The following is a 26920-nucleotide window of genomic DNA, read 5'->3' on the forward strand; positions in this document are numbered from 1 at the left end:
GGCATACATGCCCTGATCAATGGAGAAAGACCACTCTCCTAAAGCCACCTATATACAGGATAATGACAAAGGACCTCAAGCAGCATCCATTGTCTCTCCCTATTGCAACTTCCTCTTTGCCATAGGACCTTATTATAAGTGGTAGGCTGCCGAATGATTTTGGTGTATATCATGTGATAAAAATAGATTAAAATGAGAGAGGTTTGTAAAGACTCTTTCCTGCTTTCTTGCACAAACTACTATTGTTACACAGGGCAAAAAATACTATATAAAAACACAGCAGTTCATATGGCTGCAGGATTTGTAAGTGGAGTTAACATTCCTAAATGAGTTTCTAAAAAAAGCTGAAGAATCTAATCTGCCCATTGCTATAATAACCCTAGCAAAGAGGGGTAAGAGGTTACCCTTGGTCTCCAAACCAACAACTCCAGGTTCCTGGAAGGCAGGAACATCTCACTCTGCCTATATAAACCTGTTGGAGATGCCTTCAGTGGCCATTAGAAGCAGTAGGAGTAGTACTAGTGACAGTGAGGAAGGATCTTCCTCTTTATTTCACTCTTCTTGTCTCTCTGATCTGGCTTTCTCTGATTGGTAGACTGATCCCTCCACCTTCCTTGCTCCCAGACTGCCTGTTGACTCTGCTCTGCTGCAGACTCTATTAGCCCATGCAGCTTCCCTCTTTCTCTCTATACTGTGAAGACAGAGAGCTCAGTCATATAGGCTTTCTATCCAAGAATGTAAGTTCCTTATTAAAGCTTACCTACTTTTGGATCTTAAACAATTTCTCAAGCTATTCTTTAATGGGCTCAGCTTTTACTGCTCGCGCTGGCTCCGTTATAATTGGGGCTCCCTTCCAACAAAACCCTTCAAGAGTGCCCTCACACCAAATGAATATAGCTTCCATCTCTTGGCCAACATTATGTTCTTCACTGGCATCACTGCTCACTAAATGGAGCACTTCCATCTAAGCTGGTACGGTGCCTTTATTTGTAGCAGTGCACTGATGAACAGAGACTAGACTGGGCATTGGGGTGTAGCAGTGGCCATTGTCACCACTATGCTGTAAAAGCTCAGAGTGCAAGTTTGGCCAATTGCACTGCTCAAGGATATTTGCTTGGCATCAATGGTGGCACACAGAGGAGGCAAGGCTCTCAAAAGAAAGCCAAAGCAAACCTGTTCATGGCTTTATTTCCAAAGTATAGGAGGGGCAGTTGGTTTGGGGACATAAACAATTGTGCCCATTTGCAATCTTAGCTGCAGATAGAGATATAGTAGGTGACAAATGGTATTGGGGGGGGAGGCTTTTTTTGTTTTTACATTGTATATCCCGCTCTTCCTCCAAGGAGCCCAGAGTGAGGTACTATATACTTAAGTTTCTCCTCACAACAACCCTGTGAAGTAGGTTAGGCTGAGAGACTGGCCTGGAGTCACCCAGCAAGTCTCATGGTTGAATGGGGATTTGAACTTGGATCTCCCTGGTCCTAGTCCAGCACTTCAAAGTTTAAATTTAAATTTGTGCCTTCAAAGATTAAATGGTATAACCTCAAAAGTTTTGTCCTGCAGATGGTAACAAAACAAGGGCCATCTTAGTAAATGACTATCAAATCATTGCTTTTTCTTCCTAGACTTGGAAATCTCTGTGCCTACTGGACATTTCCAGAATGTTCCCAAGAAACCAGAATGCAGTGTGTATGAATCTAGCCCCCGGAAAAATTTCTTCCCAGCAAGTAAAGAGATAAAGCGAGGGGACTGGAAATCGGAAAGCACATCAAGCACTGCAAGTAGGCAAGCAACTGGAAAGCTGATTGATGATGTTTTAGAATGGCAGGGTGTGGGTGGCATTCCCACCCATGCTGCATATTACTGGGCCTCATTGAACCTGTCACTAAGTTTGTGTGTGTTCAATAATTCACAAGGGCAACATTTGGTATTAGACATAGAATTCAGCATCTCTGTCCACCCCACCCCTTTTTTTTAAGTCAAGCATTTCTACCTCATCTTACTTAAAGCTTTGTAGATGAGTGCAAAAGTCTGGCAATGCTTTGGTCTGGAGAGGATTCAAATAGTTGGAAAGCAGGGCTTCAAATGCCCCGCAAGTATTCTTTGTGTATAGCCACACAGCCCACCACCATAATGACTAGCAGACACAGAATAAATTAGGGAGCATTCGTAAATATTACCGCAAATAAAGCTGATTTATGTAAACTCTTGATATTATGCCAAGTAAACAAATTTGCATATGCTTGCTTATTACTTATATGTTTTAATTAATTTATAATTACTTATATGCTTATAAATTCAAAATTTATAGGACTAAGGGGAGAGGTGGTTTCATGGCAAGGAAATGAAACTGACAGGTGGTTTTTCAAAAGGAAAACTTAGCTAGTGGGCCCCATTTATAAAATGCTTGACAGCAATTGCTGGACTTGTTTTCTCACCTAACCAGGTAGTTCAAGTAACCGATCCAGTACACGAAGTATACTGAGCATCAGCAGTGGGATGGATGGAGACAATGAGGTAACTTTTCTAAATGCAAATTTTCTTTCTAGCAAACTTTGGCAATTCTTTGAACTAATCCATTTACAAATAGTTTATCTCATCTAGGTTTCTCTAAAATAAGATGTAGTTTCTCTGAACTAATACTATACAAATATACTACTATGTATAGGGGATGTACAGAACACAAGAAGTATCTTCCATCTCGTAGACATCAAATCCAAGACAGACAGGATAGAAACTGATAAAGCAGTAACTTGAAGAGTTAATTGATAGCAGTAAATGGAACTGTAGTGTCTATAAAAGGCTTAGTTAGTTGGTTAGTTCTTTTATTGCAGCCATAGGCCAAACAGAAACAAAAGTGACAATAACACAACCATTCAGAATTACAGTAAATAGAGTAAATATAACAATACATATACAGATAAAACTAAAACGACCATAAAATCAAACCTATAAAAGACCGTGGCGGGATGTCTGTCTCATCGCTCCATAAGTAAATTTGGCTACCACTTTGGTGACTTCATCGTTAGTAACAGCCAAGCAGTAGTTAAGATAGAAGGAATCAGGCCTACCAGGTAATGGATACAGTAATTCACTCCTAGGATCACGGTAAAGGGAGCAGTATAGAGGAATATTAGTGACTGTTTCCAAGCTACCCTCCCCACATGGACATAACCCCGAAACAGGAGGTTCTTTAGAGAACCTCCTTTGAAGCAAGGCCAAAGGTAGTACATTCAGCCTAGCCCTAGCAAAGGCTGACCTAAATTTAGCAAAATGGAGCGTGGTTAGATATCTAGCAGCCTGGTTCCCAGCTGGAAGAGAATACCAAGATGTAAAGGGGAACAACATTTATTTCTAAGGTCAACTAGGCATTGGTACTCAATGTCCTTTAGGTGCTGAATGACAATAGCCTTCACCTTTGCAAATCTCGGGGGGAAATGTAAGAGGGAGAAAGCCCCATGCCCATCATTTTATTAGTGACAACAGTCAACCATGGATTAGGGAAGGTGTCTCTCCACATATATTGGACATATGAAGGTCGCTGAGGGTCCAAACAAAGTTTAAGCCAGAGTGTCAATGAGGCCTCCCAAGCTAAACAGGAGATCGGATAGGAACCGGTCTCCAAACATAATGCAGCGTAAGAGACACATTTGGGGACTCTAAAGATAGCTCTAAGGCAGGCATCCCGAAACTGCGGCCCTCCAGATGTTGCTGAACTACAACTCCCAGCATCCCTAGACACATTTTTTTGTGGCTAGGTATGCTGGAAGTTGTAGTTCCACAACATCTGGAGGGCCACAGTTTCGGGATGCCTGCTCTAAGGAATCGAGACTGGATCGATTCAATATCCAAATAGACTCCTTGGATCCAGATAGCGACTCCGAAGAGCATTTGAGCCACAATCTTGGCATGAAACACTCACAAGGCCATAGGTATAAATTGGCCACCTTTTCCATAAAAAAGCACAAAAAGGCATATAGTGTATTACGAGCCAGGGAAATAGCATATAGCCACTGCAATTTCCAGTTCAAATTGGATTAAAAATAAATCCCAAGGTATTTGAACTTGGTGACCTGTTCTATACTGGTCTGGTTGATACTCCATTTATAAACTTTCCTAGAATTCAAAAATACCAGAACCTTTGATTTATTTAAGTTAATGGAAAGTTTATTTGAATTACAATACTGGGCAAACACCTCCAAAATTCTCATTAAACCAAGCCAAGACTGAGATAAAAGCGCCGTGTCATCAGCATATAACAACGCCGGTACTCGTACATCTGCCAGTTTAGGAGGATGGATATCCACCTTTCCCAAAACCTGGACCAGGTCATTAATAAATAAATTAAACAGTGCAGGTGCCCACAGACAACTTTGCCTGACTCCTTGGGTGGTAGGAATATGCTCAGTTAAAGCCCCTGAGGGATCGTATCTAACTTGGATTGTGGAGTTGGCATAAAGTCGTCTGACTAGGAATAAGATGTCAGATGCAGAGATCCCCCCCACCCCGCAGCTTAGAAAGTGGTTGTGCCACTTCAAAGAGGATAGTTTCAAGGTAGTGGTCTTCTTGTTGTGGCAGAAATTCACTTTGACATTCACATCTTTGTATAGGATAATGAGATGCCAGAAGTGAGAAGAAATGTCAGCCCCATGATCCAGCAAGTGGACAAGCAACCCTTCCCACCACCCGAAAGGCCTCCAAGAATACCTCCTCGAGTTGCTAGCAGGTTTAGTAGAGCAATCTTTTACCATTTTAGCTTTGCTTAGAAAACAAGGGGGATTAAAGGTCAAACTAGACATGGCTTTAATCTTATGGTATTTGCATTTGCATGGTGTTTGTATGTGTGCATATGCTGTTCCCCCATAGCCAAATGGCAAGCTGTGCAATAATTCACCACTAGGCCTGCTCCAAGGCAGCCTGAGGGGTTGGGTCAGGCATGGGAACTGAAGGAAGGCACAGTCAAGGTGTTGCCAGTGAAGCTGAACCAATACCCACAGCAGGATCCATGACTGGGGTGGGGAGACAAGTCTTAGATAAAGCTGAAGCAACAGGCTTCTAGGAATACTCCTAGAACGCAGTATTCACATGAGCCATGTTACAAGGTACAGGCCTGAAGCTAGCTAGCCTACAAAAATTGGAGATTATGTACATTTATTTAATAAGTAAATATTTTGCAAGTACAAATTAAATGCAGGCCATTTCCCCTCCTAACTGAGCAAAGAGGCACCTTTTTAGCCTACTTTTCAGTAGGCTTATGAGATCACCCGGCATTCTGTGTGTGTGTTTGTGTGCCCCCACCACCACCACATCAACTTCGCAACGCCTGGACCAATATGAACCAAATTGGGTACAGTTGTAGGGAGACATAGGGACACCTCAACAGCATAGTTTGAGATGACGTCATCCATCCCAGTTCCAGATGGCGGACATGTAAACTTTTGAGGCACAAGTAGGCTAACTTGTGAACCGCCTAACCAATTTGAACCAAATTTGCTGCAGATGTAGGTGTACATAGGGATGCCCAAATGGAATGGTGTGTGATGATGTCATTCACTCCAATTCAAGATGGTCGCCTTGTGAACATCTGAGGTGCAAGCAGGCTAATTTGAGGACTGCCTAACCTATTTATTTGATTGATTGATTGATTGAGTTCTATACCGCCCTTCCAAAAATGGCTCAGAGCGGTTTACACAGAGAACTAATAAATAAATAAGATGGATCCCTGTCCCCAAAGAGCTCACAATCTAAAAAAAAATAAGATAGAAACCAGCAACAGTAAATGGAGGTACTGTGCTGGGGGTGGATAGAGCCAGTTACTCTCCCCCTGCTAAATAAAGAGAATTACTACGTTAAAAGGTGCCTCTTTGCCAAGCTAGCAGGGGTATTTGAACCAAATTGGGTACAGTTGCAGTGAGTGACACACATGGACACCTCAATGGCATAGCTTGTAATGATGTCATCCACACTGATTCAAGATGGCGGACACATAAACTCTTGAGGTGCAAGTGGGCTAACTTGAGAACCGCTTAACCGATTTGAACCAAATTTGCTGCAGCTGTAGGGACACATAGGGACACCTCAGTGGCAAAGATCGTGACAATGTCATCCACCTCAATTCAAGATGGTGGACACGTAAACTTTGGAGGCACAAGTGCACTAGCCTGAGAACTGTATAACCGATTTGAATCAAATTTGGAACAGCTGTAGTGAATGACACACAGGGACCCGTCAATGGTGCAGTTTGTAATGACGACATCCACCCTGATCCAAGATGGTGGACACATGAACATTTGTGGTACAGGAGATCTAACTTGTGGACCTCCATTTGCACCAAATTTAGTCTAGATGTAGAGACAGTGAAAGGAAGGTAGGCTGATGAGTTCTTACCAGAGCAACTTGTTAAAGTGGTGATTCTCTTTACTGAGCAAGGGGAGAACAACTGGCCGTACCCAGCCCCAGCACAGCATCCCTCCAATGGCTGTATCTGGTGTCTATCTTGTGTTTCTTTTTAGATTGTGAGCCCTTTGGGGGCAGGGACCCATCTTTATATTTTTCTATGTAAACTGCTTTGTAAACTGTTGAAAAACAATATATAAATATTTGGCCGTGGTGGCCATCGCCCATTCTTTGGAAATGCTTTCTTTCTTTCTTTCTTTCTTTCTTTCTTTCTTTCTTTCTTTCTTTTATTTGCTTGCTTGCTTGCTTGCATTTATGTCTTGCTCTTCTTCCAAGGAGCCCAGAGCGGTGTACATAGCACTTACATTTATATACTGCTCTATAGCGGTATAAACATAAACATGATTATGTTTATCCTTACAACAACCCTGTGAGGTAGGTTAGGCTGAGAGAGAAGTGGCTGGCCCAGAGTCACCCAGTGAGCTTCATGGTAGAATGGGAATTTGAACTCGGGTCTTCCTGTTCACCTAATGGCACAGCAGGGAAATGACTTGATTATCAAGCCAGAGGATGCTGGTTTGAATCCCTGCTGGTATGGTATGGGAAACACCTATATCAAGCAGCAGCAATATAGGAAAGATGCTGAAAAGCATCATCTCATACTGCACGGGAGATGGCAATGGTAAACCCCTCCTATATTCTACCAGCAGAAAACCACAGGGCTCTGTGGGCACCAGGAGTCCATACTGATTCGACAGCACACTTTACTTCCTGGTCCTAGTCCACCACTCTAACCACTATGCCATGCTGGCTCATAGTTTTCTGGTTATGACAAACTCATATATCAGACTCAGAAGAGATGAACTGCTAGCAAGTCTGAGCCTCTGAATCCACTTTGGGATCTCAGTGGAATCCTGACACAGAAGAATGAAACACATGACAACGTAACAATTGATACACAACTCCTCTTCCTTTAAGATATTTGTTTAACCTTGTCTTCTATGGGCAAAGGTCTCACAAGGCAGTTTACAAAGATTCAAACTCAATAAGGAGACGTGTACAAACTTTCTGGAAGGCAGGGCTGTTTGCTGCAGCTGAAGTGATGGATGTAGTAAAGTGCATGCTGGCTTAGTGCTGCTATTACATTGAGTGGCATTTGTTGTTTTAATGGTGTAAAGCAGAACTGTTTGTTGTAAGCTACTTCAACTCTTCAGCAAGACAGAAACTTTAGTAATAATTTAAAAATAAACTCCCAGGAAACCAGTTTTGAAAGAAAGAGCAATTTTAATCCCCTTGCTTCAAACCCTTCTCAAAACCACCTTTTCTGTAATCTTTTTGCTTAACCCTTTAATTCCCATCCTAAATGAAAATGAAGTTTAAATACTTCTCATTTTGATTGTCTTTCACATTCTATCTTTTTCACCTATGTCACGATGTATGCACCTTGGCGCAAAGACCTGTGTTTCTGATGAGTTACTTTGTAAAGTGCCATCTGGTACTAGTTAGTACTATTAAATAAATTAATTGTACTAATTCCTTATACACTTTCATGAAAGACATTACTTCAGAACTCCTCATTTTGGGGAAGTTCAATTTGAAACCATTGTCAAGGTCTGACTTTTGGATAGCTATTTAATGTGTTTCTGTTTCAATTTTGAGTTGGTGGAAGACATAAAACTGAAGACACCAAGACATTCTGTTGTTTTTCCATCTTTGAAGTTGAACATATGTTGTGTACTATTCCAAAGCTGCTCTTATGCTTTGCTTTTCAATGTTTTAATGCAGGCCACTGAGTAATGACAACTTCCATCCTCCACCTGTACCCCCAAGAGGTCGTGAAATGCCGCGCTAAATCTTTGGGATAGTGAATATTTTAAATAAGGAAATTCATGGTTTTTATTGACTTTTCAATAGTAAAGATGTAAGTATGTTCAGCACAAAATTCCTTCCCCTTTCCACTACTCTTCTCAAATGAATCCTGTTGGCACAGAAGGTTATTGTAAAACCAAAGACTTAAAGGACACCAAGTTAGTCCTCTAGCAGTAGTGACTTTTTAAATGATTACAGCAGGAGAAACAACACATTGAGCTTCCTTGGAAATGGCCAATGTGTCAATTTTCATCACACCAGACTCAGGATAGTTGGACAATCATCTCAACAATCCCTCGACATCAAAATGGAGGATCTACAAGCAGAACTTCTTTTGTGTTAATCTGCATACACAATGCTCAGTGCTACTTCATTGTACTGCATGCATGCAGAAATGTACACTGTACTTCAGTTAGGCAGATTCAGGATTCCATGGTCCTTGCAGCAGCTAGACTGTACTACACCAGACATACAGACATCAGCCTATATGTTTACTGATTTTATTATGGTTTTGTACTTCAGACTACCAAGTTGATGCCTAAGGTTGTTCTTTAAATAAAAATGAAATATAGAAACATTGACCAGTGTTTCCTACTTTAAATTTGGTATCTTAAAACACAGGGACGAATTTCCATGTAACAGTGCTTGCCTTGCCTATGTACTGCTTCTCTGGCAATGCTCACAACCCACCCAGAAAACTGAATGTAAACCAGATTCTGTATAATGTATGATTATCGCATGTTTTCAGTACAAGTATGTAACAAACATAACTTTTGAAGAATTCCTGTTTGCAGGGAGCGTGTGTGTCCTGTCCTGTACCCCAGAGCCCTTCGGGTCTGATGGTTGACAAAAGCAGTCAAGCAAGGCAGCAGAGCACAGTTCAGGCTACAATGCAAGATTCAGGCAGCATCATGGACAGAGCCATGGAATATGTTGACCCAACAGCAGCAAAGGCAGACTGAGCCCTGATATACCCCTGAGTCCAATCTGCCCCTACTGGGCTCTGTCTCCCTACTGAGAGAGTAACCTACTTCAAGGGGCTTAAAGCCTGACACTCCTTTCTAATTGATATTGCCTCTGCTGCTGGTGCTGATGCACTAATATTGGAGAGGGTGATGGAGGAGGAGGGGCTGGCTCCCCAGGGTCTCAAGCTCCGAGGTACCTCTGGTATCGTCACAAGGGGCCCCATTTCTGGGGCTTCCCCTAGCTTCAGTCTGGTGTTGGGACTTGAGGCCAGATCTGGTTCTTGTCCCTCCTCAGGATTAACCTCCCTCCTGGGACTCCCACAGGGGCTTCTGGGCCATTGCTGGGGCCAGGGCTGAGTCTTGTGAAGGTCCTGTCTCCTTAGGCCACATTCTGGGATTTCCATATGCTTTGGATATCAGGGCCCGGATTTGTCCAGAGATGGCTCTGCCTCTTCCTGGTCAGACTCCGTTTCACTAGTGAGGGTGAGGCTTGTGACAATATGGTGGCAAAGAGAAAGTAGAGAGACAGTAAGTTTTAAGGCCTATATTCCTAAACTGTCAGTGGGACCTCTTGGGGAAGCATATGACAGCTGGAAAGAGTCCTGAAGTTAAAGTGGGAGAAGTGGATCATGCACCAAACATCTTTCCTCCCTACCCTGTGCCCATATCAGATAATATATCTTCCAGAGTCTGTTCTGACAACAAATGCCTAAACTCAAGTTGAAAAGAAACCTGTGTCTGGTACATCCTTCTCTATCAAATTTGCTTGAGAACAATCTACATGGAAAAGGGAAGTATGACTTTGGCATAGAGGTATTCCCTTTAGGGATGGGGCCATATTTCTGGTCGAGTGTCCCAGGTTCAATCCCTGGCAGCATCTCCAGATAGGGCTGAGAAAGACTCCTGCCTGAAACCTTGGAGAGCTGCTGCCAGTCAGTGTAGACAATACTGAGCTAGATGGACTAGTGGTCTGATTTGGTGTAAGGTAGCTTTTTATGTTCCTAAGTTGCATGTCTCCTGGCAGAGGACTCCCATTTTGTTGGAGTGACTGTATAACTGCCATCTTACACTGACCTAGAAAAGGAGCTCAAAGAGCTACTGCCTTTTTCTAATTATTTTCAAAAAGCATCAGAATTGTCCTTTTCCTCTCAGGAATAGGTCAGGGTTGCATTAATATCCCAGTTCCTTCGATACAGGCTTAGATACACAGCAAAGATTGTCAGATGCAGTAGTGGGCCATATCCTTATGATTGCATGAAGATTGCCATGTACTTAACCAAACGCATAGCCAATGGCGAAATGAGGGGCCAGAAAGAGTGAGTTTTGGAGGGAGGCTTGAATTCAGGATGTTTGAGGACCTTTCAGTTTCACAGCTGTTTAGGAATGCCCCATCCTAACGAGTGGGGGTGGGGTGCTGAAGGGGACACAGCTGCATCTGGTTCCTGGCAACTCAGTTGCTCCTCCCTCTCATTCCGCCTGGGGTTGCCATCTGTCCCACATTTCTGGGGATAAATTATTGTCCTGTGTGGGACACAATTTCTCCCACATCTTTACCATTTTTGTTTTTAATTTAAACTTTTTGGGCGTGCACAGCGGGGATGGCAACGAGAGCTTGGCAGTGGCACCCACCTGTCAAAACCATGGCAGGCAGCAGGTGGGCGCGACGGGCAGCGGTGGGCTGCAGGTGGCTGAGCGAGCTGGGAGCAGCTGAGCAGGGCAGGCAGAGGCAGACAGACTCACTCAGTGACAAAAGAGCTCCTCCCTCATTCCAGCCTTCCTTCCAAATGAGGCAGAGCAGCCTCGGTGTACACATGCGCATGTGCAGAGGCCGCCTGAAGTCGGCTCTTGTCATTGGGAGGAAGGCGGGGCCCAGGGAGGAGCTTCCTCATCGCTGTCCAAGTGAGTCTGTGCCTGTGCCTGCCCTGCTCAGCTGCCTGCCGCCCGCAGCCGACTCCGATCCACCCGCTGCCTGCCATGGTTTTGACAGGTGGGCGCACGCAGACTGAAGGTACTAAAAGAAACCAGACCCCACTCTTGACTCCCTTCCCCCACCCGATTTGTGTCCTGATTTTGGCCAACTCAGTGTTGGCAACTCGAATTCCGCCCCACCCTGGAGTAAATGAGATCAGTGCTGCTTGCAGGCTGGCTATTCATCAGGTAGAGCTGTGCCAATGATTAACCAGCCCACACAGTTCTATCTGATTAATGGCAAGCCTGCCAGCAGTGCAGCTCTTGTTAACTGCAGGGTGGGGCAGAATGAGAGAGAGAAGAGCAATGGAGCTGCCAGGAACCTGAAGCAGGTGTGTCATGTTTCACTCCCCCCGCCCCACCCTTGGACATTCGGACTAGCCGCTGCTGCAGCTGCTGAGGAACTAAGATAAAAGAGGGATTGGTCATTGGTGCCAACCAATCCAGGGCACAAGAACTCTGCCTTATACCTGCTGGATGAGTTATGGTCTCCACTTGCATTGTTTCAAATTTATTTAAGATTAGAGACTTTTCCTGCAGAAATTATAGTTATGTTTCAGATACTGTTTGGAGCAGAATTCTATTGTCTATGGACCAATTTTGTTATAATAAAAGAATTGCTGTAAAAACTTCCTGCTGGTTGAGTTCTGGTTATACAGATTTTGAGTGCTGCCTGCAGCTAGCTAATTAGGCTGGCTTTGTTGGGTGGCATTCTCTCTACTCGTGTTTTGTCATGTTGTAAGCTGCAAAGTGCCCCATTATCCCACAGAGTGCTCTCTCATGAGAGTGGCAGACTAAGGGAAGTGAGGCAGGATGCTCTATGCAGAGAAGCTGCATGGATGGGCACTTGGGCAAGTGCTGTCCTGGACTTGGTAACTGCCACCAAGCTTCTGTCAAACCTTCCACCCTACCAGCCTGCACGCCCATGTGTGGGTGTGCCCCACTGCCTGTGGCCCTGAAGGGCAAACCCACTGTCCTGGGGCATCTAGAAACTGGGGCTCTCCTCTCCCGGGAACCCCTGTGCCGGGACATCTGCATATGGCATCAAGTCGAATGCAGCCTGGGAATTTTGAATTGGTTTAAAGGTCCATGCCCAACCCCTGTGCCCACACTGTCCAGAAAAAGCATAACTGAGTCAAGAGGACAAGACATCTCATTTTCCCAACAACACCTGCCTCGTGAGAATGTCAGCCATGGGGGTGCTGAATAGAGCCAGGTTGCTGGGTGCAGATGAGGCTCGGGGAGGGCTATCCTGGAGACTGCTCTTGGGGACTGCAGACGGGTTCTAGGCAAACCGGGTTCTGCTTCCATCTGGGCAATGACACATGGAGCATCTAGATGTTCTCTGGGTGCATGCAGAGGTCTGCACAGGGGAGGAGGGGTTGGGGGGGAATCTGTTCTATTCTTGACAAAGAAAGAGTGGGGAAGTGGGGCCCAGCCACTTTCCTGGGGCGGGGGGGGGGGGGTTACAACCCTGGCTTATTCATGAGCGGGGCCAGCAGGATAAGAATCCCTCAAGTTATTGGAATGATACTTCCTCTGTGATGAGGGAGAGGAGAGCTGGTCTTGTGGTAGCAAGCATGACTTGTCCACATAGCTAAGCAGGGTCTGCCCTGGTTGCATATGAATGGGAGACTTGATGTGTGAGCACTGCAAGATATTCCCCTCAGGGGATGAAGCCGCTCTGAGAAGAGCAGGTGGTTTCAAGTTCCCTCTCTGGCTTTTCCAAGATAGGGCTGAGAGATTCCTGCCTGCAACCTTGGAGAAGCCACTGCCAGTCTGTGAAGACAATACTGAGCTAGATAGACCAATGGTCTGACTCAGTATATGGCAGTTTCCTATGTTCCTATGAGGGTGGCTACCCAAGCCCACACGGACTGCGCCTGCTCATAAGTGTCAGATCATGGGTGCTCCAAAGTAGAGCTGTGTTGCTGTGTGTTGGGAAGCATTGGGCAGGTATCACTGAGACTGATCTCCTGCTCCAGGGGACAGTGGCTGAGGTGCCTCGGAAACAAGGCCTGGCCATCCGCATCGTTGAACAGGTACACTCTCACATGCGGCCCCTGAAGTCGACCCAGCTGCCCTGGGGTTGGCGGAGCAGAGGAAACTGCCCTCTCCCATGATTCCTCATGCCTGCTTATCTGCATATGGCGCACAGATGGAACGGACCCCAGATTTTTAAATGTGTGTAAATGTGCTGTCCGGTTGGTCCACGCTATGGCTGTGCACACAGCCAGGCTATGGCACATGGAGTGTCAGGATGTCCTCTCGGGTATGTGCAAGGCTTCAGAGGGATTTGGGGAGAGGGAGGTAGTGTGCCCCCCCCAATTTTTTAACTAAGAGAGTTGGGGGGCCCTGGTGAATTCCCTGGTGGTGAAATGGGCTGACTATTTTTGTGACTCGCAGTAGACAGGCGGGGATTTGTCCTTTTACGAGCAAAAAAACCCCAGTCCACATCCCCTGTAGACTGGTCATCTCATGAGACTGCCAGCCCACCTGGCAGCAAGCTGATGGATGGAAGGAATGCACTGGGGTCTGGATGGACTGCTCTGCTGGGGCCACCTCTCACAACATCTTCCCAGATTAGGGTCAGACAGACATCCCTCCCCCAAGCATCCTTTGCTCTCCCCCATTTGCACATCCCATTCTAGCTAATGTGGGATTTCCCCTCGTCTCCCACACTGAAAGCGGGCCCCAACCTCTCCCCAGCCCCCAATCCCCCCGGAAATTTGAGTTTGTGTGGTGCTTTCAGTGTGGGTGTCCACTTGTGGGGGGGGGGCAGCATTACCATCACTGACAGAAGCCGCAATGGAACTGCCAGGCATTTAAAGGGCTTTCAATGCCCTTTCCCTGCCAAGGACAGGTGGAGCACTCTGAAATTGCATGATCATGCTCAGCATGCCCATTCAAGATCATAGCCAATCACAGTCACCCTGGTGATGCTTTGCCCACAGTCTGGCCATGGAGCTGGCTGGGATTGGGCTGGGAGGCCAAGCAGCAGGGAGGGGCTCCTCTCTCCTTCAACTCCAGTTTGGCTGGCCACAGTTTGTTGAACTTCTGCAGCATAAATTAGAGTTGGGAATTGTAACTCCAGCCATGATTAACTGCAGTTATCCTGTATGTCTGAGCCCGGCCACTGTATGTTGGACTCTTAGGGAAGCACATAGCAGCTGGAAAGCTACCAATACACATGGAGTACAAGACCCTTATTGACAGAACACTCGAACCTTACAAATCTGTCACTGGGGAAACCCTTTAATTGGTCTAAGGCAGGGATCCTCAATGTTGGGCCCCCAGATGTTAGTGGACTTCAACTCCCATAATCCCAAGCCCCAGTGGCCTTTGGTTGGGGATTATGGGAGTTGAAGTCCAATAACACCTGGGGGCCCAACGTTGAGGATCCCTGGTCTAAGTTATCTCAGGTGGATGTTATAGCTAAGAGCATTTTTCATCAGCTTCGGCTGATTTGACAACTGTGATTCCTTGAAGAGAACAACCTCACAACAATGGTGCACCAGCTGGCAACCTCCAGGCTTGCCTTCTGCAATGCACTCTACATAGGGCTGCCATTGCGTGTAGTCTGAAAACTTCAATAGGTTCAGAATGCAGCAGCCAGATTGGTGTTTGGGGTAACAATGCTGGTGGCTGAGGCCAAGCTTTGGCTGGTACACTAGCTATAGCTGTTCCTGGAGATGGCAGCAGGTCTGGCCAATCACCACCACCCCCGAACACCCTCCTTGGTTTGGTTCAGTTTGCGGGGGTTCGTGAGATTAAATTTAAAAAAAACTTTTTAAAAATTAGATTTTACTTACTGCCACCCAGTCCAGGGGCTTAGATTCAGCCATGGGGTGGGGGGTGGGGGGTGTCTCCAGAAGTTCCCCCTCCCCCATGTCAGCCTCCATTTATGTACAAATCACCCGGTTTGGGTGGTCTTCAGCCTGTTTTGGGCCTGTCCTCTGTTGCCCATGCCAAATGGGCCTTTACGTGGCTGGGTCATGGCTATTTTTGTAAAGTCACGAACCCCACCCCCCCCAAAATGGCCAGGGGGTCCGGTAGCAAACTGAATCGGTGGGGGGGGAGGGTTCAGTTTGATATCTGATTCTAGAACTGCACAGGTTGAACCTATTCGACATCGAACCTGTTTGCACAAGCCTAATAGATATGTGAGAAAGGAAGATTAAGAAACAAGCAGTGGTAGGAGGGAAAGCATGCTTGATGCATATCTTTAATACATACACCCCCATGGAGTACTGACTCTTATCCCTTATTGGTTTTGAAATAACTAGCTGCCTTCTGTGCTGCTCACACAATATGATTCCTTTCCAAAGTTATCAGTCCTCATTTGGGCCCAGAGTACTTACTGTCAGGATCCAGCCATACTTGCTCTTGGACCATGACGTGGTCTTCTCCTTTTCAGCACTGAGGATCCTATGGTTACTACCAAGCTGGAGCTTGGCCCTTTTGCAGACATTCTTTCTGAGGAGTGTGGTGTCTTGGGCGACCCAGCAGTCAAACCTAGACCCCTGCTCCAGCTCTGGACTCTCCTCCATCATGCCTAGGGCTCCAGGAACAGTTATGACAACAAATTAGAATAGCACTCCAGAAATAGCAGTGATGGGGTCACCTGGTTGCCCAGGGGTTCCTTTCCAGTGGGCCTAATTGGAAGGAGGAAACAAGCTCTGGTGCATGCCCTAGATGGGGACTGAGCTAGAATTAGGAAGGGCTGGGTTGCCGCCACTATATTCATGCTTCAGCCTCAGCCTCGTTTTCACCTATGCAACAGCTCGGAACTGGGAGTTCATTGCAGACCCAGCTCCAGGTTTTTGCTCCAGCCCTCTGCTTCTGCTTTCCGTCTTGGCCCTTGCTTCAGCCTCCGAGCCCCATCTCCTGCTTTGCGCTCTGATTTCCAGCCTGCAGCTTCCTCTGGCCTCTCCTGCCTCCAACTCTGGCTCCAGCCCTAACCTGCAATCCAGTCTCATCCTGAGCCTCCTGTGACTTACTTTGCCTCTTGAAGGCAAAGGACCACCTTACTCGGCACCCGTCCGCTCTACCATTGCTATCCTGTGAGGAGGCCCTCTTCCAGGTCCCACCATATTCTGAGGTGAAATTGGTTGGAATGCAGCATGTGAGTGAGTTACTGTTTCTAGTCGAATGTTGGTATAGGGGTTTTAAATAGCTTCCACCTCCCTTTCCCCATATCCATTCAGAATTTTTTTGCAACTCTTATATTACAATTCCAGAGAAATGTATACAACAAACTGTACAAAGAGATGACAAATTACAATTAACGTACTACATTACAATTAAATGCCTGAATCTGGAATCCAAGTTCACTTTTCTGGGAATAAACCCCACTGAGCACAGTGGGACATACTTATGGGCATAGCGTCCATTGGATGAGGGGGTACAAATGTCCCTGGGCCCGGAGAGTCAAGGGGCCCACAAGGGCCCCACCATCCTGCTCCTGTGCATCCCTGCTCTGCCATTTCCTATTTCCCCTTGATGTTGTTGGCAGTGGTGGCGGCGGGGGCCCCTTCCCCCTCCGTGGCCGGCACACAGGCCTCCCCATTGAGTAGGGGGAGTGTTGCATGCTGTGCCATCTGGACACTGCCTCGGTAAGTGTCCCTCACCAAGCACCCTGCCACTCCCCTCGCCTCCCCCGGCTGGCTCTCCTTCCCCAGGACACCAGTAGCCTGCCGTGTGTGTAAACGCAGCTCCTGCTCTCTGGAGCATCTCTGGCTGCCTGGGAGAGAGACAGCGATGCTTGCTTTGCTTTCCCAGCCAGGCTGAGCTGTCCTAGAATAGCCAAGCCAGGCTTTTCTTCCCTGCAGCAAGTGGGGCTGGGAGGGAAATACAAAAGGACAACAGAACGGATACTCAGCTGCTTGGTAGGGGGAGGTTAGACAGGACGGCTAAAATGGGTGTGTGTGATACATTCCCCCCTTTTCCTTCCATAACTGAGCGGCAGCGCTGAGAACTAGGAAGAGCCCAGAGCAAGGCACATCTGTAGGGATAGTGATGGAAGAAGAGAAGCACTCCCCACCAATCCATGGGAGGAGCATGCCCCACCCAGGGGTCTGCTTTGGCCGAAATGCACAGGGGTCAGCCCCCGGCGGGGGCCAAGCAGATGCCTACAAATGGGCACGAAAGCAGCCCCCTCCCCCTGCATCACAGTCCAACCCACACAGCGCTAGCAGGGAGAGAAGCCAGAGCACTGAGAAGCCCACCCACAGATAAATTTAGAGGGGGAAGTGCAGTGGCGAGGCTGGAAAATAGGGGGTGTGGCTTTGGTGCTGGCATGGGGACCCCTCAAAAGAACTTTGTCCCTGGGCCGCTGGGGGACTCCCTACAACTCTGGACATACTTTTAAATAAACATGCACAGGATTGTGCTTTAAAAGTCACGTCATTGCTCGCAGTAACTCATGGACATTTACATTTCACTATGAATGAGGGTGAGGAATGGCACAACCCTTAAAAGTCGATGGCCCTGATCCAGAAAGAGAGGTGTGTACAAAGCCTTCCATGGTCATCAGTTATGCCGATGTGTATCTTTAGCCACACCGTGATACCCATCTGAGCACTGTTTTGCTGTCTAGATGTACTTTTTAATGCATTCACACCCAGAGCCAAAAGTTACCATGTGTGATGAGTTGTCTATAATTACAGCGGCTGAAATACCGTGCAATATTCCACCTGCCTTGTAATGGAATGTGTGTGCAGTTGCATAAGCACAAAATGCAACAATTGTGCAAATGCAGTTGTGCGATGAATGGCCATTGGAATTAATGGCCTTCTGCCATGTAACTGCATTTGTGCAATTCTTGTGTTTTGCACAACTGCACTCTCACGCAACTATGCACACGTTCCATTACAAGGCATTGCGCAGTATGTCAGCCAGTTAGATTAATAGTGCCACTGCCAGCCACTGTAGACATTGGGGACTCCTGAGATTGGGTGAGTGGCATGCAGGTCAAGTGATGGGTGGAGCCAAAGTGGGTGGTGCCAATGATGGTGGGTGGAACTGCAAGTGGGGCATTGCTAAAACCTTTCCTCCCTAAAAAAACAAAAGCAACATAAGCACTGCGGAGAAAGCTTCAGCTGGTGAGCTTTCTCCTGTCCCCCCCCTCCGCTGACTTTTTACTTGCCCCCCCCACTACCTATATTCCTCCCCCACTCCCCTCCACCCTACATACTGGGTGAATATGTATGTATAATTGAACATATTGTATTCTATGTATATCCTGCATTCTTTTGTTGCTAAGGTAAGAAGCACTGCAGCAGGCCTTTTTATTTCACTAACAATTCAACCAACCAAACCACAACAATAACTATAGCCCCCATAACAAAGTTCTCCACAATAATTGTTACAGTCTTGGGCCTAATATTTGCGTTAAAACTAGCAGTCAAAACAACCCTAATATTACACAAACATAACCAATGATACAACTTTTCAAACCAACTTGAGTTCTTTAACATGACTGCCCACCGCAACCTACCCAAAACAACAGTCTTTATTGGACAAAATCTCTCAACCCATGTAAACAATGTGTTATGAAAGCTCCCGGTGGGCTCTCTCCTGGTTTTCCCCAGTGGGAAAGCTTTCTGACTGACCATAGTGCCAAATGGAGCCCGGTTATAGTGACTACACCGCCTTAAGTGGTGCAGAGGGGAAATGCTTGACTAACAAGCAGAAGATTGCCAGTTCAAATCCCCACTGCTCTGTTTCCCAGACTATAGTAAACACCTATATTGGGCATTTCGACTCCTGGCGCCCACAGAGCCCTGTAGTTTTCTTTTGGTAGAATACAGGAGGGGCTTACCATTGCCTCCTCCTGTGCAGTAAGAGACAATGCCTTTCAGCACCTTCCTATATCACTGCTGCCTGATATAGTACCAGTGGAGATTCGAACCGACAACCTTCTGCTTGTTAGTCAAGCATTCCCCACTGCACCACTTAAGGTGACTGATAAAACAATATACTGGAGAGTAATTGCAGTGCTGTTGGTGGCAGCAGCAGCCAGAGGAACAGGAAGTGAAGGATACATACCAGCTGACAGAATGTCAGCAAGACATTAAGCAAAAGCACTTCCAACAACAACATGTGGTTTTAAAACAGTGGCAAAAATAATAGCTATAAGGGAGCAATAGCTAGAATGCTCCTGACCTATCCCCTAAAAATGTAAGAGTAGCATCCTTGGGAGGATTCATCCATCCACTGTGGGGCCATGAGCTGCCGTGGTGGGTCTTTGGGGAGGCCAAATAGGAGGTCCCTTAGTCCAAGGTTCATTTTGATGTGCAGCTGGGTGCATTCTATGCAGTGCATTTTTAAAAAAAGTGCAGTGGAAACTAAGATGTTGTGCAGTTGGGCCTATGGAGTTTAATAAGGACATACTGTAGGTTGTTTCTGAAGAGGTAACGGGGTGGGGTGGGGGGCAAGATATTGAATATTGTTTGTTTTCCATTTCATAACCTTATACAAAAAGTACATTACAGCCTTCTGTTTCTCTCGCTCATTCTTTGTGAGGCACCATCATTTTTCTTGCTTCCCCTCTTTCTTTGTCCTTCTCATTTCCCCCTCCTTCCCTCTCTGTCACTCTCTATTCATTTGCCTCTTCCCTTCTGTTAGCAAATGCTGAAGGAAGGGGATGCTTGTGGATAGGGGTGGACTGCAGCCACTGCTAGTGCAGGTTTATAATAAACCTGCATGAGTCTTCTGTAACATCTGAGTCCTCTGTAACTCATGAAAGAGTGCAAAGGCAACAGCCACACCCACTGCATGTCCCCAGCATCTGGGATTCAGCCTGTGTACCTAGAGGTTCTCTATAGCCATCCTGACAAATCGTCACAGAGGGGCCTCTCTTCCTCCATGAATGTTTCTAACCCCCTTTCAAACCCATCTAAGCCAGGAATCATCACCACACCTAGTTCCACAAGTAAATTGGCTTTCTTTTTTGTGTATTCTGAACAGAGACGGGCCTTAGTGCTAAATGTGATGTAGAGGGATTTCCTAGCTAAGGGATTTCAGCAAGTGATTAGGTGGAAAACATGTGGGGAGCAGGGAAGGCAGGACAGGGGTGACTCTCCCCTGGTGCTTTGACACTTTGAGCTGACAACCAAGACAGTGTTTGGATTCAAACCAGAACCAGCATGGCCAGTAACTGATCTTGCAATCTCACAATCAGCCACAGAATTCTGCCGTCATGGTTCCCCTTGGAGACCTGCGAGGATTCTGCAGGAGGCTCACCTGGCAGCATTCTAGATAAGCTGCAGCATCTTTGATAAGTTGGCTGTCTTTGGTTGTCAGTTTATCATCAGCTTATCATCTTAGCTGTCAGGATGGGTGGCTGCTGGTCATGGGTGAACTGTAGGTAAGTCTCCGGCATGATGGGGAAGCAAAATCTAATGGCTGCCTGGACTTGGTTTTTAAAGATGCCCTTCCATTGTTTTACATGCCATTGCACTCCCTATGTGAACTTCAGTGGTCACAAGTTCACCACCAGTATTCACACCACACAGCTTCTCCTTGAAATGCAGGTGGCCCTCGAAGGTCACTTGCTGGGCTGATTTCCACTGTATTTCTTAAGCTTACAGGTCCTAGACCTGTGAAACTGTAGCACCCAGGAGCTACTGGCTGGCCCCTGTGGGCCCACTTGGGGGTTTTTTTGGGGGGGGAATCCTGCCCACCAGTTGAAGTTGACTTCAAAAGCTGCCCCCCCAACCCCCCATGTTATTTCCAAGAACATGCCTAACCTTTTCTTCTTTCATGTTCCCATAGGTCCCACCCCGAGGCAGAACCAAAGTGAGTTGCTTTCCCCCCTCTTGACTCCTCTTAATGCTTTTGGCTCTGGTGTGGCCATCTGCAGGGATGGGTGAGGAGGGGGTTGTTCAGACATAGCCCAAACCCAGGTAAAAGTGTGCCATCGAGTCGGTGTCAACTCCTGGTGAGCACAGAGTCCTGTGGTTGCCTTTGGTAGAATACAGGAGGGGTTTACCATTGCCATCTCCCACGCAGTGTGAGATGATGCCTTTCAGCATCTTCCTATATCGCTGCTGCCCGATATAGGTGTTTCCCATAGTCTGGGGAACATACAGGCAGGGATTCGATTTGTCACAAATTTAAACCCTCTTATTCAAATTTTAAAAACCAAAACAGTATGTATGTTCTTTTAGCTGAAGTGTCCCCCTTTTGGGGGGGGCTTTCTAAAAAGTTGAAAATCTTCTCTGGAGAGGGGTGGGAAAGCTGGCCTCATATCTATAAACTACGAGAGTGGGTCTGCCCCCCGCCCTGTCAACCAGTCAATCCCCAAGTGAAAACAATCTGAGCAAAATGTAGTGAGTGACTTTCAATAGCAATTACTTTCACTGCTCCCAAGTATTGAATCATCCAAAATTAGCAGGGCCTTCTAGAAGTATTATGGGTGAGGGCATGCTTGGGATGGCACAGCACCCCCTAGGATTGCTGGGGGGACCCCTCAATTTCCTGTGATTCACTACTAAGAATGTTTCTCCTTATCTTGGCAGGGATGAAGATGAAGAGGGGGCACAGTCTGGTAAGTGGATGACGAGAGTGCATGCTTCTTCTCAAGGCTCCTCAACCCCCCAGGGAAAGCCTCTTTGGAGACCTGTTTCACTTTGACAATGGAGAGAGATAGGCAGACATCCATCTGATGGATGAATGGCAGGAGGGCAGGTTCATCCACCTCTATCCTTTGCTGCTGGCACTTGTTGCAGCCAAAAGTGTTGGAGGAGACCAGGGGGCCCAGGCAAGTCACATCTGGATATCCTCCCTTCTAGGAGAAGATGGGGAAAGGGCTGTGGCAGCAGGCAGGCAGGTTTGGTAATTCTCCCTTGGAGGTGGTGCACTTCTGGAAAAGCCCTGCAAGAACCTTTTGCCCACACCCAGCCCCAAGACATCCTCTGGGCCTTGTTCCCCCTGCCTTGGAGAAGAGGAAGCTAAAGAATGCTGGTGTCTTGTTTCCAAAGCATCTCTTTTTTTGACAATTACATGGGTCAAGATGGAAATAGAGGATCACCTGCAAACAAGGGCAACATTTCCTGGCCAATGAACTCTGAGATCAGTCCAAAGAGACTCTTTCTTTCTCTGATCCCAGTTTTCTGCCCCTTGGAGCTGGGCCTGCATTCCTCAGATCATAGCTATGCTTCCTGCTTATGGCGTCCAGGCAGATTTTCAAGCCCCACCCCTACCCACGCACATAGGTCAAAAGGCTGTAACTGGGGGTTGTTGCTTCATTGCATTGCATAAATGCATTGTTTAGTCCATGTGAACCATCAGCTCCCACTCTGCTCAAAGGAGAAGCCTCTTTCCTCACAGGTATGGGAGGGCCCATAGTCCAGTAGTGGAACAAGTGCTTTGCATGCACAAGGTCTTGGGTTGAGTCTTCTTCATCTTCTGTTAAAGGATCTTAGCTAGCCAGGGAAAGGCTTCTGCCCAAGAGCGGCTGTCAGCCAGAGTAGGGCAGAGTGAGCCAGGGGTATGACTTGGTAGAAGGCAGCTGCATTGGTATGTTCAGCAGATAGAGCCTGGCCATTGCACTCCCTTCTGAAGCGTAGTTGATGAGGGCTGTCTTGCCAGTGCTAGGCAATGTATTCCTCTTCATCCCTTGCTTGTTTCCTTGGGTGGACCGCCTCACCCACAATCCAAGGCTGCATCCCAGCTGGTTAACCTAGGCAGAAAGGGGAGGCAATTTCTATCAGGTCTATGGGCCATCCTCATTTCCAGATTCCTGCTTTATTTCCTCTCTTTCAGGTCATCCCAGAAATCCGACCCATGTTGCCCCGTGTCCGGGGGGACCCATGTTGCACCATGTTCTGGGGGACCCTCTGGGGGAAGAGCCCAATGAGGCAACTTTGGTGCCAGGACCCCTTCCAGGACTTCATGTCCCCACTGACATTCTGGCGAAAGAGCTCAATGAGGAAACTTCAATGCTAGGATCCCTTCCAGAACCTTGTGTTCCCACTGATATTCTGGAGCAAGAGCTCAATGAGGAAATGTTGGTGCCAAGATCCCTTCCAGGACCTTGCATCACCAATGACATTCTGGGGGGAGAGCCCAATGAAGCAACCTTAGTGCCAGGGCTCCTTCCAGGTCTTCGTGTACCCACTGACATTCTGGGGAAAGAGCTCAATGAAGCAACCTCAGTGCCAGGATCCCTTTCAGGACCTCACATTTCCACTGATATTCTGGAGGAAATGCTCAATGAGGAAACCTCAATGCCAGGATCTCTTCCAGGACCTCGCGTCCACACTGATATTCTGGAGGGAGAACTCAATGAGGCAACTTCAGCGCCAGGATCCCTTCCAGGACCTCACATCACCAATGACATTCTGGGGGAAGAGGTCAATGAGGAAACCTCAGTGCCAGGTCCTTCCATCTCCACTGGCACTCCAAAAGAAGCAGCTTTTGTGTCAGAGCCCTTACCAGAGCCTTCCACTGCTGGCAATTATCTTGAGCAAGTAGTAGAAATCCTCACAGGATTACAGCATGACTATGTCCAGCGGCGTAAGTATTGTGGCACCTCAGAACCCTTTTGCATAGACACCCAGCACAAAGTTCAGCTGGAGTTTTGATACTCAGCCCAGATGATGGACCAAGCACTAGCACTGCCTCTTTTTGCAAGACACCAGCACTCGGCCTGGTCAGAACATACAACACTTGTTCCTTTTTGCTCTCTTTGTTGCAGAAATGAGGGTTCGCTGCATTTCCCAGCAGTTCCCTCGTTCTCTCCGGGCCATCAACCTGCAAATTGGACACACACGGACAAGGCTCATCCGCAGTGAAGTTCGGCTGCAACGGTGGGGAAAGGAAGGTGCGTTCGGAGCACACCCCTGAAGTTGCTGCTGGGCTAAAAATGGCTCTTTTGCTCTCTGTTTCCTTCTCCTGAATGTTGAAATGTTTGATTTGAGTCTGCATCTAAGTTTCGGAGGGGAGGCCTGTGGGTGGGTTGTCAGTGCTTGCTGAAGTGTTCCTTCGTTTTCTGTCTTTCAGGTGACCAAGCTCTGATGCCTGTAATTTAGACAGCTTCTCATGGTGAGCAGTGAGGGCAAGTGATGGCGGGTGTGGTAGTATGCCAGCGTTTGCGGCTGACCACCTGTTGCTTCTTCTCTCTTGCAGATGTTCCTGAAGGCCCTGCTGCATGTCTCTGCCCCCCTGGGTCCAGTTCATTATTATCTTCTGCCTCGCTGGAAGTTGGCTCCATCCCACCCTCCACCTCTTCTTTCCTCCTGCATCCCTCTCCCCCTCCTCCTCCTTCCCCACCCCTTCTAGAGCCGGACCTCAGCAATGTAAAAGAAACTCTGCAGAGTTTGATGGATTTGCAGTTCCATCAGCTGAATGACCGTAAGTTTCACAGAGGCAGCACCCCTTTTCCATCCTCATTGTTGTTGTACAATCTAAAACACTTATAGTCTAAAAACAGAGATGGGCAAGCAATAGAGGAAGGAGAGGGAAGTTGAGGTGGGACAAGCGGGGGAATGATGTGTATGTATTTCAGCTGCACCTCCTTAGGACCAGGGAGACCCGGGTTTGAATTCTCATCCAGCCATGAACCTCGCTGGGTGACTTTGGGCCAGTCACTTGTCCCGCAGTCTAACTTAACTTTTAGGGTTGTTAGGAGGAAAAAAATAACCATGTATACCTCCCTGAGCTGCTTGAGGAAGAGCAGAATGTGAATACTAAATTCATGAATGCTAATAATATGAATGCTAATATCAGCCCTTTTGAGTTCAAGCTGGGCTGAAACAAGAAACCAAGGAGGATGACATACAATTGTGCTTATCACAATCCTCCTTATAGCATCCTCAATGTACATGGGCAAAGATTCCCGGCCACCAGGAGCATACAGTCTAAAGTTTGGCTTTGGAGAGAGAAGTGAGGAAGAGGAAGAAAGCATAAGGGGCATTCAGTTCAAGCTGATGGAGCTGCCTCTGCTGAGGCATTAAGCCAAAAGCTGCACAGAAGAGGTGGGTTGCATTGGAAGGATAGGAGAGAGACGTGAGCCCACATGAGTGGCGGTTCTAGAGCCAAGGGTCAGTGTGGGAGAAGAAAAAGAGTAGTTTTAGAGAGCAGGAGACCTCCAGGTGGCTGAAGACAGAAGCTGGAGGAGCAAAAACCAACCTGACGGGGTGCAAGTTGGGGGAGGGGGGAGGATCAGTGCAGAGGGACAGGGTGGGGCATAGCCATGGTGGGTTTTCAAGGTAGAGATGAGAAGTCTGTGCTGGGCATGGAAAGGGACTAGAAGTCAGTGCAGGGACTGATATTGTGGAGGACAGGCCCCTTGACCCTGTTTGTTTTCTTTCCTTCAAGGCCAAAGAGACCTCCGCAGCTGCCAGGAATGTTTGCAGAACCTCAAGGCACTGAGGGGACAGCTCCGGAGACTGCGGAGCAGACTGGCAAGGGTGGAAGCCACTATGGGGATCCTGGTTCCTCCAAGGGAGCTGGATGTTGATGAGGAAAAAGAGAAAGACAAAAACCAGACAGTGCTTCATACATAGGTAGCAATGAAATGCTGCATATTTATTTTAAAAATATTAAACATTTGTTTTAATAGGATAGGATGTAGAGATAAAACAGCAATAGAACATGCATATTTACTGCTTAAAAATGAAAAAGTTGATTTTAAAGAAAATAAAGTTGTCTTACTTTGAATATTCTTTGGGCAGAGTTGGGTAAAAATGTCTTTGGGTCAAACCCAGCCACAGAAAAGGCTCTATGGCCAGTCCACTTGGGGCCAAGAGATGTTCTGAGAAGTTCAAGAGGTAGCTCAAGATAGACTGCTCCTTGCCAGGAGGCTTATACAGAGCTTGTCTGCCCCAATATGTATGGCTAGGAGGCCTGATTTTGGCCCTGAAGAGGGATCTGCCTCTTGTGGAAGAGGATGGAGTGGTGATGCAGAAGGGGAAACTTGATTTAGGGCAGGGCTGCACAACACCAGCCCTCCAGCTGCTGTTTGACTACAGTTCCCATCAACCCTGACTTTTGGCTAGTGCGACTGGGGACTATGGGAGCTGTAACCCAACAACAGCTGGAAGGCCCAAGTGGTGCAGCCCTGGGTTAGGTGAACCACTCAGGGCTGCTGGGTGGCAGGAATAATGGAAACGAGGCCAAGTGTTCCAGATGGGAAGGAGGCCAAATGTTATTCTTCAGCCCCCTTATTTTCCACCAAGAGCCAAAGCAGCGGCTGGAGGCTTGGATCCAGGCAAAGAGTCGAGCTGAGTGACTTATTTGGCCCTGGGGGAGCAGCTAGGAGGTGCCCCCCCATTTCCTTTGCAGGAAGAAAAGCCATGGGGGTGGCTCTCTGTAGAGCATGACACTCCCAGTAGAGAACAAAAAAGGCAACATCGATATCTGCCTCCTCCCAGGGCCTTCCGGCCCTGCTGATCTTCCAAGGAAAGAACGAAAAGAAGCAACCTCCAGAGGCGTATCTAGGGACAATAGTGCCTAGGGCAAGCACTGAAATTGCGCCCCCTGTCCAAACATCTGAAACCCATCTTTCAGATAACTTCACCATAATATCAGCTGAAAAATACAAGTCAAGCTTGATCATCTTTTAATATTTCAAAAACTATATGGCAGTGGACATAGCCAGACCAAAAAATGCTGGAAAACTACAAATTTCAGTATGCTGGAGCTTATGAAATACCCCAATACTATGTGGATTTATACTTGGAAAACTAAACAGAAGTGCCTATCTAATTCTCTAT

At 47.1% G+C, this 26920-nt stretch overlaps 2 protein-coding genes across 5 annotated transcripts in view; both read left to right on the forward strand.

Annotated features, from left to right (window-relative positions):
* PIK3AP1 (phosphoinositide-3-kinase adaptor protein 1) overlaps positions 1-11829 on the forward strand; it is a 91633-nt gene extending 79804 nt beyond the window's left edge. For all 3 annotated transcript variants that reach the window (XM_053305757.1, XM_053305759.1, XM_053305758.1), the window contains 4 exons: positions 1626-1781; positions 2447-2517; positions 4611-4726; positions 8182-11829. In XM_053305757.1, the coding sequence (XP_053161732.1) occupies positions 1626-1781; positions 2447-2517; positions 4611-4726; positions 8182-8248 (410 nt within the window). In that variant the 3' untranslated portion in view covers positions 8249-11829. The remainder of the gene's footprint in view (positions 1-1625; positions 1782-2446; positions 2518-4610; positions 4727-8181) is intronic.
* Positions 11830-22980: 11151 nt separating this feature from the next.
* LOC128351834 (uncharacterized) lies at positions 22981-25833 on the forward strand. Of its 2 annotated transcripts, XM_053311785.1 has the most exons (5): positions 22981-23720; positions 23902-24027; positions 24207-24248; positions 24333-24557; positions 25524-25833. In XM_053311785.1, the coding sequence occupies exons 1-3, from the start codon at positions 23015-23017 to the stop codon at positions 24233-24235; spliced, it is 861 nt and encodes a 286-aa protein (XP_053167760.1). In that variant the 5' UTR covers positions 22981-23014; the 3' UTR covers positions 24236-24248; positions 24333-24557; positions 25524-25833. The 2 variants fall into 2 exon arrangements, with proteins under 2 accessions (XP_053167760.1, XP_053167759.1); XM_053311784.1 differs by having other exon boundaries at positions 24207-24557.
* The last annotated feature ends 1087 nt before the right edge of the window (positions 25834-26920 follow it).

This window comes from Hemicordylus capensis, chromosome 3 (assembly GCF_027244095.1).
Source record: "Hemicordylus capensis ecotype Gifberg chromosome 3, rHemCap1.1.pri, whole genome shotgun sequence".
NCBI classification, from domain to species: Eukaryota; Metazoa; Chordata; class Lepidosauria; order Squamata; family Cordylidae; genus Hemicordylus; species Hemicordylus capensis.